The sequence below is a fragment of the Echinops telfairi genome, unplaced genomic scaffold, assembly GCF_000313985.2.
Source record: "Echinops telfairi isolate 266 unplaced genomic scaffold, ASM31398v2 ScPeMD7_3;HRSCAF=10, whole genome shotgun sequence".
Classification (NCBI taxonomy): Eukaryota; Metazoa; Chordata; class Mammalia; order Afrosoricida; family Tenrecidae; genus Echinops; species Echinops telfairi.
The window spans coordinates 26,841,323-26,857,118 of NW_022103899.1; the positions used below are offsets into that span (position 1 = coordinate 26,841,323).

At 42.0% G+C, this 15,796-nt stretch overlaps 3 protein-coding genes across 12 annotated transcripts in view; 1 reads left to right on the forward strand and 2 right to left on the reverse strand.

The window, feature by feature from the left end:
• NIF3L1 (NGG1 interacting factor 3 like 1) overlaps positions 1-4,376 on the forward strand; it is a 23,602-nt gene extending 19,226 nt beyond the window's left edge. For all 5 annotated transcript variants that reach the window (XM_004701528.2, XM_045294014.1, XM_045293999.1 and 2 more), the window contains one exon: positions 2,932-4,376. In XM_004701528.2, the coding sequence (XP_004701585.1) occupies positions 2,932-3,116 (185 nt within the window). In that variant the 3' untranslated portion in view covers positions 3,117-4,376. The remainder of the gene's footprint in view (positions 1-2,931) is intronic.
• Positions 4,377-8,158: 3,782 nt separating this feature from the next.
• Positions 8,159-8,595, reverse strand: LOC101662643 (60S ribosomal protein L32-like). Its single transcript, XM_045296982.1, has one exon. The coding sequence runs from the start codon at positions 8,572-8,574 to the stop codon at positions 8,167-8,169; it is 408 nt and encodes a 135-aa protein (XP_045152917.1). The 5' UTR covers positions 8,575-8,595; the 3' UTR covers positions 8,159-8,166.
• Positions 8,596-9,706: 1,111 nt separating this feature from the next.
• The window catches only part of ORC2 (origin recognition complex subunit 2), a 56,040-nt gene continuing 49,950 nt past the window's right edge, over positions 9,707-15,796 (reverse strand). For all 6 annotated transcript variants that reach the window (XM_004701530.2, XM_045295768.1, XM_045295776.1 and 3 more), the window contains 3 exons: positions 14,176-14,237; positions 13,451-13,569; positions 9,707-10,839 (listed from right to left, as the gene is read on the reverse strand). In XM_004701530.2, the coding sequence (XP_004701587.1) occupies positions 10,753-10,839; positions 13,451-13,569; positions 14,176-14,237 (268 nt within the window). In that variant the 3' untranslated portion in view covers positions 9,707-10,752. The remainder of the gene's footprint in view (positions 10,840-13,450; positions 13,570-14,175; positions 14,238-15,796) is intronic.

Consider the following 15,796-nt stretch of genomic DNA (forward strand, 5'->3'; position numbering starts at 1 on the left):
GGCACCATCAGCTTTCTTCACCGCATTTGCGTATGTATCCGCTTTGTCTTCAGCATTCGTGTAGGGGTAGGCTGGTTTGCTTCTTCCTTGTGGGTTTTGTTGTCTCTCAGCTAGATGGTGCTTGTTTATCTTTAGGTCTTTAAGGCTTCAGGTGGTATATCTTTTTTTTTTTTCAGGTGCTATATCTTTTGGTAGCTGGGCACCATCAGCTTTCTTCACCACACTTGCTTGTGTACCCATTAATTCTGTTTTTCAATGAACTTTTGGAAGCCTCCTCGTGTTGCTGGCTTTGTTTGCAGCCATCCACTGATAGCAGAGATACGTTCGAATGTGTTTGTTTGGGACAACCTCTGTATATATGAACTGGAACTGCAGTTGTGCTGTTTTTGATTAGGGTCTGATGAACCTCCCCCGTCTTATGTGCCAGAGGCATTAGAAGTGTTCCACTCCACTCAAGGCCTCCCTCAACGCAGAACACTGATAACCTGACATTCCGTGATGCTCACCTTCCCGACACCATCGCTGAAGACAAAATGGGTGCATAAGCAAATGTGAAGAAAGTGGATGGTGCCGGGCTTTCATGAGGGTAGGGGCGTGGTGGGTGGGAAGAGGAGAAAGGGGGAACCCATCACAGGGTTGGATATATAGCCCACCCCCTAGGGGGACGAAAACGGAAATGTGGGTGAAGAGAGACAACGGACAGTGTAAGACACAAAATAACAATAATATTAATTGATCAAGGGTCGTGAGGGTGGGAGGGAAAGGAAAAAGAGCTGATTGATTCCAAGGGCCAAGTAGAAAGAGGATGTTTTGGAAAAGTTGATGGCAACATACGTAGAAGTGTGTTTAATAAGCTGAATGAGGGATTGTCAGAGGATTTGTAAGAGCTCCCCAATCAAATGATGAATAAAAAAGTAATACTCCATAAAGACCAGCAGACGGCAAGCTTGCTCCTTGCCAATGCACTGATTCGCTTCCTTGGCTTCTGTTCTCCAGACAGTTCATTTTAAAGCTGCTTTCAAAAAACAAAAAAAATCTGCTTTCAAAAGTTCTTTAATTAGCAGCCCTTGCAGTGGAAAAGTATAGGTGATTGAAAGTTTCAAGGAGAATAGCTCATCTCCCTCCACCTTCCCTTGCCCACCAGAGCCTTTTCTCCCTCTCCTGAAATTTGTTGTGGCTTAGGTATGACTTTACAGGACAAGTTATTTCCCAATTCAACAGTTTATCCACATTTTATTTCGTAATATTAGTTGTAATCCCCTCGTACATAATTTTCATTTGGTCATCTCTTTTGCCCCTTCTTGTTCTCTGAATTTTGTTTTGGGCAAATGCTGCCCTTTGGTCTCATATGACTGACGTTTCCTGGGCACGTACTGCTAGCACGTGCTCTCTGTCATACAGGCCTATCTCGTTCTTGTTTGGCTGAAAGGTGAGCTCCGGGCGAGGGCTCAGTCCCAGGTTGGCGAGGTGTCTGGGAGCTGTGTTCTCGAGGGTTCCGCTCTGTCTGGGGCCTGTCATGTGATCCCCAGCAGGAGCAGATGGCAGTGGGAGCACTGTGGCCGGGCACAGGCGGTTCTTCTGGTGTAGGGCTCGTGGTGCGGGGGCGTGGGCCTGCTCCCGAGTCTGCTTTTCTTCCCGTGGCGTTGCTCCGGGCGAGGGGAGACCACAGTCCCAGCGTAGATGGCCATTTGCCAGCTTTGAAGAGCGTGCTTGCTGCTCTGCGCAGTAAGATCGAGAGAGCGCGTTGCCCGTGCGAGCTGTGACGCCAGCTGGCCTACGTATCCCTGAAGACGACGACCTTACACAGCCATGCTCAGCGCCTCTTTGGTCTTTCAGGGTGTTGGTTATGGCTAAGAAGTTTGCGTAACTTTGGTCTCCCTATATGTTCCGCTACATACATGGATCTATTTGCAGCACCTACAAGTACACATGTAGAACATATCCTTTGCCAAACTTACATATGTTCATGGGTACACTCCCTTATGCTACCCCATACCTGTTTAGTTTAACCTACCTCTGCAGCCACTCATACATTACTGTCGGCCATTACTGTCACTGAAGGATTTGGTAAACATCGTTGCTTTACTCTTGCGCCCTTGCGTCATCCTTTGCCGTGGTCATGCTGTGCAGACTTCCCTAGTGTTACTGCCTTCGCGCCACTCAAGGTGATTTTCCCTCCCGCCCTCTCGTGTCCCCGGTAACCATCAAAGAATGTCTGTTCTTTTGCGTCAACTTTGCCTTGACTTCCCCTAATATTGTTTACAGTTAGGTTATTTGACTCAGCCTCACACCAAAACCCCAGTTTCCCATGTTCTAAGATGTTTTGTGGATTCATTGTTAATCTGTAACACTGCGTAGTGCTCCATTGTTTATGCACTACAATTGATTTTCTCATTTCTTGATAGGCCAGTCTTTCTGTTCTTGTAAATGTGAACACAGGTATGCAATTGTCTATTTATATCACAGCTCTTTTGTAGGCTGGTTAGTGATGGGGTGGCTAGACCATACAGTATCTGTATCTCTAACATTTGAAGGAAGCAGCACAGTGGTTGTACTATTTCGCAATCTCATCGGCATTATAGGAGAGTTCTAATCTCCCCGTGGCCTCACCACTGTTGGTGGTGGTGTTGATCAGTGCGATTTTTGCTGTATGAGCTCTCCTCATTTTATTGATTTGCATCTCATTAGTGGTTAATTTATGCACGCATCTCTTCATGTAGTTATTGGCTGCCTGATTGATGTCTTTGGTTAAGTGTCTATCAATGTCTCTCAGCAAAGGAAATATTGGGAGAAATTTTACAGTTTTCTAGATTTGTATGTAAATGAGTTCTGTATGACATTGACTTCATACACAACGCACACTTGGTACTTTTGTTGTCTTGGCACAGATTGTGCCTACTAAACACACACCTGGGCCTTCTCTCTTGGCAGGTGAGCTGCCCCACCATGACGTGCTGCATGCAGCTTCCCAAGGCATCAGCGTCATCCTCTGTGAGCACAGCAACACCGAACGCGGCTTTCTTTCCGACCTTCGAGATATGCTGGGTGCTCAGCTGGAGAATAAGATTAGTATCATCCTGTCGGAGACAGATAAGGACCCTCTACATGTGGTATAACATGAACACGGACAACAGGTTCACACAGTCGAGCGACTGATTGAATCCCAGTTCAGTGCTGTCACGTGAGTTTTGGGGGTTGGTTTCTTTCTGGCATGCCTGAGAGTGCTAACCATTTCCCCCAATTCTTCCAAATAGCTCCTACGGTAAAAACCTAGTATAATTATTATATGAAAGAACAAATTTCATTATAAACTCTAGAAAATTGGCAAACATCTGTGTTTAACCTGTGTGGAAAGTAGCTCAAAGCAATCTCTCGTTGGCAGAATTACAGGCTGGCTGAGAAGCATGCTCCCACTCCCAGCAAGCGCTCAGTGTTAGGAAATGCCTTCATCGAGGGAGCTGGCCCAGAAGTGTGGGCTCGATGGGAAGCAGTGTCAAAGTGGAAAGAACAAGACAGTGGACACTTTGAAAGATCTAAGTCATTTATCACTTGCTTTCCATGCTTTGCTCCCAAAGAAACGTGGGAAGGCAGAACAAAAATGTGAATAATTACCATACACTGTGCTTCCACTACCATCGAGTTGATTCTGGCTCAAAACGACCCTACGCAACAGATAAGAGCTGCCCTCGTTGGTTGGCTGCGGCTTTGAGCAGACAGCCATCTCTCCCCAGAGAGACTGCTGGGGCAACTGACTGACCTTGGGCTGGGCAGCTCAGCCTGTCGCTCGCTCTGCCACCGGGACTCCTTCAGTACCTGGGAGGGAGACGCATAGGTGGTGGTATATAGAGATTTTTCTAGGAAAGAGAAAATTCAGTCGGGAGGAGAGGCTAAAAAATGTCAAAAGAAACAGCCTAATACTCAGAGGCCTTCAAAAAGCTTTGGGGAAAAAGAAAGATAAAAAATTTTTTCCAAAAATGAAGTCTTTGAAGCTCTCTCGTACGTGGAAAAAGCCCAAGCAATTCATTTGGTATTGCCAGGGTTGAAAGGCAAGTCAGGAAAGGGAAGGCATAGTATGAGAGGATGATGCAGAACTAACACAGCACGGGGCTAGGGGTCCACACTCGAGAACACTAGGGTAGCATGTGATTGCTTTGAGATGCTGGTTCACGATGGCAGTGATATCTCCTGTGAGGTTGAAGGTTATGGATTCATTTCTTTAGATAGCGCTCTGGTAAGGGATTGAGATGAAAGAATATACTTAAGACATTCTGTCCACTAACCTTACATGTATTGCTAAATAGATCTGAATACAGAATGACAATAAAACTTGTTTTTCTTAGCATGCTGTATTTCAAAATAAAAATATCTCTGAAACAGCCTTTTTTGTGTTTTAATTTTTTAGAATCCCTTTTATTGAGCTATAATGAACACCTCATACACTTGAGTAGCTTAGTCACTTAGAGGTTGTGCCGTCATCACCAGTCACCTTTGCGGCAAACCCACTGGGGCGAACTTCCCATCCCCACCCCCTTCCCTGCCCCAGAAACATTTCACGTAATGCCTCCTTCCTAAGTCCTGGCCTCCTCTGTAGTTTCTTTAAGGACAGTGAATCCCGGAAGATTGCACTACTCAGACCTTCGTCACAGGACAGAGCCGAGCTGCCCCTCAGGTTTCCAGGGCTGTAATCATGGGAGCAGCTGAATTTCTCCTGCTGACCCTCGTGTGCAATCCAGTGTGCAGTCACTGTGCCACGGGGCCTTTGCTGAAGTGTCGTTTTAGGATGGTGATGCTTGGTTGTCTCTCTCCTTCCTTCCCAGCTTGAATGTGCATGGAGAGTCAAACTGCAGATGGATTTAGTAGGTCTGGGCAGGGTCTTCAATGCTCACACTGCTGTTTGGAAGACTAGGCTTTGAGCAGCACAGATAAAGATCATGACCTAAACACTGGGAGGCTTAGAAGCAAAGTGATGGATAACAGATTATTCAGATGAATTGGTGATGAATTTTATTTTATGCTGACACACGGAAAGCTGTGTTTCCCATAGCACTACCAGTAAGTCATTTCAGATTTATTCGACACCTGAATGTTTTAATGTCACGAATACAGAAGGCCAATAGATGAAAATTTCCTATTTCAACTTCGTTTTCCTGCTGTCCAGCACCAAGTCTTACATAAGTGCTCAATAATGCAAATGGTTTAACAGCAATGTGAACAATCAAAACATGAAAGATTTTCCTAAGGGAGAAATCAAATCACAACCTCCATTCCCCCCACACATCATTTACATAATTTACTCATCTCTTGGTTTTTCAGAGCCACACAATGTGTGCTGAGGCCAACCGCCAGGACTCACTATATCACCTCACGGCTACTCGGGATTCCCTGAAGAGTCTACCTCCCAGAATGGAGGAAAAGGGACCCCAACCAATGCTACCGGTTCCACATTTAAAATAGCTAGAAACAATAGACTTCTAAAACATTCTGTTAGGAATTTTTTGTTTACACATGTCCAGAATTAGCCCCTGCATGTATGAACGGGAACCCTTTTGACAGCCCTGCTGGTGCAGTGGGTACATTGCACTGCTAACAGAAATGCCAGTTCTAAACCACCAGCTAGCTCCACGGGGGAAGATGGAGCTTTCTACTCCTGTCAAGAGTTCCAGTCTGAAACCCTCTGTCCTGTCCTACAGGGTCACTATGAGTCAGAATTGACTCAGTGGCAGTAAGGTGTTTTCCTTTTATGGATATAACTACTAGGCACCCTCGTGGTGTAGTGGTTACACATTGGGCTGCTAACAGCAAAGTTAGCAGTTCAAAACCACCACACGCTCCTCGGGAGAAGAATGAGTCTTTCTTCTCCCATGAAGTTAGTCTCAGAATATGCCACTGGCAGTTCCTACCCTGCCCTATAGGGTTCCTTGGGTTGGAGTCGACTCAGTGGTAGTGACTTTTTTGGCATATAACCACTAATCAAAAAATTTATACATGATCTTTTTAAAAAATTTTAATAGTATCAAAAAAATTCAGTGAAAAATAAGATTCCCTTCCTTCCTGATCCCTGTTCCTTAGGCAACCCCTGTTAAGTTTCTCAAGTATTCTTCCAAAAAGATCCTATGCATATGAAGGATGTGTGTGTGTGTATCCTTTTAAAAACAAGAGCATACAATACTTGCTGGTTTGCACCTTGCTTTTTTAACTTCATTTATCACTTAAAATATAAAGAAAACCTGTAATAGCCTAATGTATGATTTTTTTGCATTTTCTTTTAGTGAATTATCCTAATTTTTTTGTGTATTTACAAGCAATGCTTTTCAAATAGTATTAATCTTTAAAAATACCAATTTGGATAAGCAGCTTTTATTTACAGTATGGATTTCCAACAAGGTATGTATCTTAAAGTGTTTTCCTATGAAATTTGTGTACACCCATACAGGTCTGGTGAAAATCACAGCAGAATGACAGTATGTTCTTCATTAACTTGCTTTTTAGTATCCATGTTACCTTAACTTCTGTTGATTACTAAGGTTCAAATTTCATGTGCCAGCCACATTACTTACTTGCTTCTGACAAAATTGGATAGGCCATCTAGTTATGAGAAACCTTCTGAGTGCTCTTAATAAAATAAGACTTTTGAAAAACGATGGGGCAGTATGTAGATCAAGATATTTACCTTTATTTTTAAATGTGCATAGCAGTTTTATTCTTTTGTAACCTATAGGTTTTCTCTTAAAACAATTTTCTTATGTGAAGTAAATGATGGAGAGAGGTTGACATTTACCTTTTACAAACTTGGCATAATGCAGAAGACCTTATGCAAGGTATGCTACATTGGTTCTTCTAATTCTCAAAGAACTGGATTTCCTTAGAATTATTACTGCATATATGACCATCTCACTTATATAAAAATAATGGGTTTAGGGGTGGCTAATAGACATCGCTAAAAATTAGTTGGAAAACCTTTGGGAAGATTTTTTTGTTTTGTTTTGCAAGTTATGTTAGTCTGGGTAGACTAGAGAAACAAATTCACAGACTCTCATGTTCTGTATAAGAAAGAATTTTATATTAAAAAGCAATTGTATATTGAGAAAACATCCCAGCTCAGCCACCCAGATCAAGTCCATTAAGTCCGATATTAGTCCACGTCCGATACTAGTCTGTAAATTCCTCTTCAGACTCACATATCACAGGCAATGATGCTGAGTGCAGGAGATCAAAGGCCAATGAGTGGAAAGACTTGTGGATCCAGTGGCAGTGGAAGCATCTTAGTGCTGGTGTGGGTCTCCACATGCCTCCTCCAGCTCCAAGGCTCTGGCTCCCTCAGTGTAGCTCCATCTGATTTGTCAACAGGAATGTCTTGCAGTGAGACAAGCAGTAAGAATGTATGTCCCACTTTCAGCAAGGAAGACAGGAGTTCCCAGGATCCTCAGGAGAAGGCCATGCCCACAGAGAGGCTTCATTGGCTGTGACTTGATTGACAGGCTAGACTCCACCCCTTTGCAAGTTGACAGATTATGTAACTGTCACACAAGCCATGTAATTGACAAACTGCCATTAAAAAAAAAAGATTTTACCTCATTAGGGTGCCTTCAGAAAAAAGATCTGATCAAAACCCTGGCTTCTGAAGGGACCTGCTCCGCTAGTTCAAACCAAGGTGGTGCTGACTGCTTCCAACAGTCATCTTGATAGATGTTCTCAGAGGGTCTAGGATGATCATGGGGGCTGCTTAAGAAGAACGTTCCAAGAACATTTACAAGTGTGCTGGTTAGAAATAGGCCAAGAAAGTTGTACCAAGGAGTTTTTTCCTTTATGACGAAGCACCTGCTCATTTTTCAAGGTTAACGATTGGGGGGAAACCTCACCCCAACCCCCCAAACCAGACATTGCCCTTCAGGCCTTTGTTTCCCCAAACTCAGCATTTAAAAGGAACAAGATTTGAGTCCCTAAAAGATGTTTTGACATGGCCTATGAGGTACCTGCCAAAAAAACCCGGATTTATTTATTTTCCAAAGCTACCTATTTGTTTTTTGTTTTTTACAAAAGAACCGTATTACCTTCAAAGTACTCTCCATTACAGTTAACACATTTGTCAAATCTGTGATTCCATTCTTTTTTTTTTTTTTCATTTATGGTTTTATTTAGCACAAATAAAACTTGCAGATGGGCCATCTACTCATTTTCTTCGCTGCGCAGCCTGGCGTTGGGATTGGTGACTCTGATGGCCAGCTGGGCTGCCCTTTCTACAATGGCTTTGCGATTCTTGGAGGAAACGTTGTGAGCAATCTCTGCACAGTAAGACTTGTAGCACATCAGCAGCACTTCTAGCTCCTTGACGTTGTGGACCAGGAACTTGCGGAAGCCACTGGGCAGCATGTGCTTGGTTTTCTTGTTGCTCCCATAACCAACGTTGGGTATCAAGATCTGGCCCTTGAATCTTCTCCGCACCCTGTTGTTAATGCCTCTGGGCTTACGCCAGTTGCGCTTAATCTTGACATAGCGGTCGGATTGGTGCCGGATGAACTTCTTGGTCCTCTTTTTTACAATTTTAGGCTTCACCAAAGGTCTGAGGGCAGCCATGATGCCGGTGGGAGATGGCCCTGTGATTCCATTCTTAGAAACATTTTTCAAACTTATCTGTTTGGATGGGTGAGCTCTCGTTTTTTTGTTCACCTCCTCTGTCGTCAAATCGCTGTCCTTTCATGTCTCTCTTCATTCCAGGAAACAAAAAGAAGTCGCACGGAGTGAGGTCAGGTGTGTAAGGTGCCTGGGCAAGAGAGGCATGCTGTTTTCTGCCAAAATCTGGTGCACTGAGATGGCACCAGAGTGAGCAGGTACATTGTCATGGTGGAAAAAACAGTCCTCCATCTGCCACAAATCAGGCCTTTTTGTCGCACACTGTCAGCAATTGTCTCAGAACCTCTAACTAGAAAGCTTGATTAGCAGTGTAACCCGGTGGAACAAGCTCCTAATGCACTACAAGTCGACATTTTTGCTGAGAAATTGACATGTCCAGAACGAGGTTTGTCATAAATCAACATTTCATCTTTTTTGAAAGGAGAAAACCATTCGCACACTTGAGTTTCCCCCTTCGTGGTGTTCTTGTACACTGTGTGCAACATCACAACCGTTCCTGTGGAATTTTTCCCAAGCAGGAAACAAGATTTCACAGCTGCAAGCTATTCTCTTAAATCGGCCATCACAAAAAACCAAGGTTTGAACGAAGCTGCTTTTCCCAAAAAAATTTATTTACCAAAAAATTCAGTGACAAGAGAGAACTTCCCAGGTGATGCCACTAGGTGCACTAACTCAGGCAAGTTGCTTGAGGCTTGCCTCGCTGGAAAAAGGCATACTATGAAAGCTCCGCTTCACACAGTGCAATTCCGTTCGTGGTTTGGTTTTTTTTGAGGAGTGGGGGTGTGTACCTCCTTGTAAGTAGAAGGATCTTAGGGGATGGGCCAGAGAGATGGAAATACTGCTTTCAGAAGTGTACAGACCTTGAGAGAGGATATGTCAAGAAAGGACAGTTTCATATTTCAGTATTTTTTGTTTAATAAAGGGCTCTATTATTTAGTAGCAATACTTTTGGACTTACCCTTGTACTTAAGCCTATAACCTTCAATACATAAGTTTAGTATAAAATCATCTAATCATACCACAAAGAAATGATAGAAAATTCCGAGCATTTTATAAGAAGTGAATGACAAAATGCTGATGTAGTACGTATTTTATTACAGTGATATGTAACAATATTTCACTTCAAAGTAATATATCAGGGAGTATGCGGACTTTAAGCTGACAACAGTGGACAGAGTCGTCCTTTTTTCTTTCTTTTTTTTTTTTCATTCCAGAATCTTTATTGAGATCTTATGATGGCTTTTTTCTTTCCTAAGAAAATAGGCTCAAATAAATCTTTAGGAGGCTTGAAATTATCACTTTAAGGAAAAATGGAAATATCTTACAGTGATATCTTTAGATTTATTGATTGCAAAATCTTTAGAGCCTGCTATTAAGATGCTACTCACCTGCATGTTAATCAAGAAAAATAGCTAAGAATCCTGCCATGTTTTTATAGTGTCACCTTGAAACCAATGACTAACTTGCAATTCCGGGTTTCATTTTTCTCGTCTGGCATCTCATTTGTATTATGTGTGCATCCCCATAAACTCCTTATGCTTTCTCCACGTCCCCCTGCTCCCCCTTTGTCCACCAAGTAGGGAGCTGCCATTCAAAGCGAAAGCACGATCACCCGCTTCTTCCCAATCCGAGTCTCGTTGGCCACTTCAGAAGCAGGAGCAGACGACCGTCTTCTCTGCTGCACTGTCAGTTCACACACACAACAGCAAGTGGACGGTGCCGCATCTTCAAGCCCTCCACACCAGGACCAGCATGTTTGCAAACAATCTTCTCAGGAGTTTTAAAAGACTCTCATGAAATTAGGAATAATATCATTTCTCGTATAAAAGGATTAAAAAGCATCCAGTTCCAAGTAGTCCCTGAGCACACTGTTCATTCCAGCAACCAGTCTCCCGAGAGGGAATGAGTGAAAGGCACATTTTCACCACCTTGAGGACAGCTGCCTCGTATGAGAGATGTATACGGGGGCAGGGCAGTCACAAGTTCTGATGGGTGAAATTCTCCAACTTTAAATCCTGTACATTGGAAAAGTAATGTTGATGTAAACACACCACTTCTGTCTACAGAAGTCCGCAGCTGGAGCACAATCTTCCACAGAAGGTTCAACAGTGAAGGTAACTTTCAAGCCTCCTCTTCTTGCTTTTCCAGGAAATCAGTCAATGTTCCACTGTCAACAGAAATTAATAAATACTCCACTCCATCAGTCCCCTAAAAGACATAAGGCCACTCTAACGTTAGTCATTCATAAGAGAGAGGGTGGGCATTTCTACTGTGGACGACAAAGAAGTTGCCTTTTTAATGGTGCATTTGATATACTATGGAAGTATAAAAATTAAGGCAATAGGCCACACATGCATATATTTGTTTAAACACCACGAGTTTATGTTGCACCACTTAATAGAACAGAAAATTAACACTTTCTGAAATCTTAGTTGAACTAGTGTGTGGGTGGTAGTGGTAGATGCTGTCGAATCAGTTCCCAGTCAGCAACTCTGAGAAGCACAACCGAACGGAGTGCTGCTCAGCCCTGCATTGTGCTCACAGGTTGGCCGAGTCTGAGCCAAAGTGTCACCACTCTTGCTTCTAAGGAGCATTCTGGCTGTACTTCCAAGATAGATTTGTTTGTTCTGACAATCCATGTTATATTGGGATATTTCATATCCATGGACAACACCACAATTCAAAGACTAGTTCTTCTTTAAGAAGGGAAGTACTTATGTTTATTTATCTAACATGCTTTCGCTATTTCTTTACCTTCCTGCTCTTTATGAAAATGTATATTGTTTTTCTCCCTTTCAACTGGGTTCCTTCCCATTGCCTTTTAAATAGGTTCAAATGTCTTCCATTTAAAATAACTCATTAGACCCCATTCCTCTCCAAATGTTCCCCTTATCTCTTCACGCATGCCTCCCAAACTTCTTCTACGAGTTGTCTTTCATAGCTGTCTCTTCCACTTCCTCACTTCTCACTCAGCCAACTAGCTTGAGCTCCACTGACACATCTCCAAGAGCTTTACCCTAAACCACCGAACGATTCCACATCCTGAAGCTCATGACTGTCTGCAGCCCGCATCTTCCTGTCCTCTCGGCAGCAGCTGACACCGGTGGAGTGTCCACTGTTTCTCAGTCCGTGCTTCTCACTGGGCTTCTCGGACATGATATCCCGGTGTGGCTCTCTTGCTCTTCCTGTCACCCGTGCAGGCTCAGCCTGAACTCGACTGCTAATGTCAGACTTCTTTTGGGCTTAGTCCCTGTCCTTCTCACTCTACCTACTATGTAGTCTCGCCCAAGCCTGGTGTCAGTTACAAGATAAATATATATCATCATCTTGTATCTTCAGTCCAGAATTTTCCGCTGGGTTCTTATCCCGTGTTTCCAGTTACTATGATGAAAGCTCCACTTGAAAATCATAAAAGAATCTCAGGGAAAGTGGGAAAGTCTTATACTGAACATGTGATCCACTCTCCCACCGCACGTGTTGCTCCTCCAATTTCCCATCCAATGAGCCCACTATAGGTATGGTTCTGCAGACAGAAACCAGGGATCCCCCTCAACACTTTCCTTTGGCTTCTCTATCTAATCTGTTATCTATTCTGCTGTCCAACTTGATATTGAATCAACCCAAATACTTTCTCTCTTCACCCAGGACAAGTTACCATCACCGTACCCAGGTTACTGTAATGACACCTTCCCAGCTGGTCACTATGCATCCACTTTTGCCAATCCCCATCCCACTCTGTCCCATTACACTTTACATCAGTATCAGAACAATTTTTTTAGGACTTTACATTGCTTTTAAAACAGATTAAAATCCTGATCTTGGCCTAAAGGACCTGAATGGTCCAGCTCTTAAATCACTAGCAGTTCAAACTCATCTTTTGCCATCTGGCCGTCTTTTTGTTTCTTGTTCGCACCATGTTCTTTTCTGCCTCCTGGTCTCTTCACATGCTGGTCCTTGGCTGGAATATGCTTCCTTTACCTCTCTGACTTGTTATTTCCTAATCTTCCTTTTAATCTCAGATCAGTGGTCTTCTTTGATAACCATAATTATATCAAACTCCCCTATTCTATGCTCTTACATTTACCTTCTGATAGTAGAACTTAACCAATAATATTGTACATATGTGTGATTATTTGACTAGTGTGTGTTTTCCCCTTTAGAATGTAAACTACTTGAGAAAAGCAACCAAGTTTTTGTTTACTACTGTATCTTAACACTTAGTATATTATCTCAATAAATACAGACAAAATTAATGAATGGCTTAGAGGGAGGAAAGAATAAAATCAACTGACTCAGAACAGGTATGCCTCAGGGATATTGCAAGATCAGTTCTCGACCACTTCATTAAAGCTAATATTGCAGTAAAGGGAGCCACACAAAGTTTTGGTCTCTGAGTGTATATAAAGTTATGCTTATGAAAAGGTTTGAAATACATTGAGAATTAACAAAATGTGACAGAAACACAAAATGAGCACAGAAAAAAACACCACCACTAAGGCTGTTTGATCCAGAGTTGCCACAAAGCTTCAACTGGTAAAAAGCGCAGTGACTGGGCCGCGCGCGTTAGTGAGGTGTGTCTGTCTATTTCGAATGGCCTCTTACTCTTGACTGGAACTCCTAAGGCGTCTTCTGCTTTCTTTGAAGCAGAGTACTCCTCCCACCTCACTTTCTAAAGAACTCAAACGGTATCCTGCCCAAGTGGACCCTGGCGACCCATTATGGAAGCACGGTTTCCTGCTCCGGTCTGAGCCATGGACACTGCCTTCAGGAAATGAGATACAGACCCCCGTCCTGACATATGCAATAATATCAGTCTTACCTTCTTCGTTCTTATAAGCTTATGGTCCCGAAACTCCGTTAACTGGGCCCGAAGCGTTAAGTCACTGTTGACAAGGAAGGCTTCTCGACACCTCTGGTAAAAGTCTTGAAAAGAATGTCCTGCAGAGGTCAAAGAGAGATGTGACCACGGTCAGTGTGTAGGACATGGTCCCAGAGGTGTGAGCACATCACAGAACAGAGAAAAACATGCTGGTGGTGCGGTATGTCAAAGCAATCAGTAAGGGTTGCTGATTTTTTAAAAAGAATATCTCTAGAAGCGAGACTAGTGGACACTTGAGTGCTATACATTTGGCTTCTATTTAAAAAATAGAACCAACTGGTTGAAAATAGTCCACTGTGTCTAAGTCTAATAAATCCTCTGGAAAATGTTAAACAACACAGATAAGGTTGAACTTCAAAGAGCGAAATTTGTAAATCAGGAGAAACAATTATTAAAATGTTTAACTAAATTAAAGCATATCCTTCTCCCAAGGGGAAGAAAATAACCTAGTCCGTCCAGCATATAGAAATATGCCAGCGGTGGGCGTACATTCATAACTGGCATATGGAATGTTAAGAGCAGGCTGGATTTGTTTTCAGTTCTGTTCAGCAATGAGGTGTGTACAGCCCCCATCAGTCCACTGAGGGAACTGCAGTGCTGTTGGCTTCCAGAGTAGGACGGTATGGGATAAAACAAAGCCATACAATGACAGAGATATCAGATACCAATGTAGGATGGGTTATCCTGGTTATCCAGCTGGTACTTTATTAGAAGCCTGAAAATCCCCCTAAGGAAACAAACAAACAAACAGGAATTCAAATCCATAATGTTAACATTATAAGATACAGCCAGTTATAAACTATACACATATAATATGTAATTATCTTATGTTCATTTCTCAAAAAAGCATTATATCTGCTTACTTAAAGAGGAACTTTCAAAACTTTCCCAGTGATATCATCTAACACAAACTTAACATTTCCTTAATAGTTTTGGATTTCACATAATTTCCAAATTTGGAAGATTAAAAGTAAATAAAATTGTATATATTTATTAATTTATCAAGTTATTTCCTGAGGAGAGTTTACCATAAGTGGAATTATGGAACTGAAAACAGTGTTGCACAAATTAAAATCCTAAGGAATCTTTGTATGTGCCAAAGTAATTTAAACTTTTACACTTTCATTTTTATGGTAATTTGGGAGATAATTACTATAGGCACATCTTGAATCATCTGACTGACTACCTTATAATTAACTATTGCTACATGACTCTAGGACTGAATTTTAGCTAAAATTTTGATTAACACATTCATACTAAATAAAGGCTACATGATATTGAAGTTTATAAAGTTAAGTGTTAGAGCCTAGTATACAATTTAGGCAATAAAAGCTAAAAGATTCTAGGTCTCCAAAGAGTTCATGGAAAATGCAGATTATGAAAAAACTCCATGGATCTCAACTTTTTAAAAAAATCAAAATAAACCTGTAATAACTTACTCTAACAGGTCTAAGCAGGATCTAGTTTGAAGGATAAGGTATCAGTTTGAAAATAGGCACTAACAAGACAACAACAATTCTGCTAAAATTGAAGTAAATTTATGATGAAGCCCGAGCAGAAGAGTGAAAACATATCATCGAAGCTTTACGAGAAGTTTATGGGGACAATGCCCCAGAGACAACAGCAGCTTACAAATGGATAACTTGTTTGAAGAAGAGAGAAGAAAATATTAAAGATACAGCCCATTGCTGGAGACCATATCAATTTAAGAGGAAAAAATCTTGTGCATGTATCTAATTGAAGAGGCCCAATGATTAAGAGCAAAAACAATAGCCACCTTTCACAAGACTCAGCTTATACAAATTTAACTAAAAAATTAACATTGAATCAACTTCCCACTTGGTAGGTACCAAAACTGTTGCACTGTTAGATCAGCTCAAACAAGAGCAGCGTTTACACTGGAAAGTTTAAACCAGTAGAGTCAAGACCCGGAAACATTTCCTGGAAGAAATGTTACAAGAGATTAAGCCTGGTTTTACCAGTACAATCCTGATGTCAAAAGCAAGGGCTGCCACGAGGTGGAAGTGGTCCAGTCAAAGTGAAGTGAACCAGTCAAGAGCAAAGGGGATGACAGTAATTTTGAGGGACATTCCTGAGGGAATACCAAAAACAGACTTTGGGGCCAGGGCGTGGCACCCGTTCAGACTCGACTGGAAAATACTCCTAAACATCAACAAACAGACCTTGAACTACTTACAGGCTTTTCTTTCTTTTTTTTTTTTTGGTCATTGATTTTTTTGTTTTGTTGTCTTGTTTTTTGTGCATATGATTATCTCTGCAGGTCTA

Coding starts and splice junctions, on each gene's coding strand:
- LOC101662643 (XM_045296982.1), bottom strand. CDS start 8,574: ATGGCTGCCCTCAGACCTTTGGTGAAGCCTAAAATTGTAAAAAAGAGG.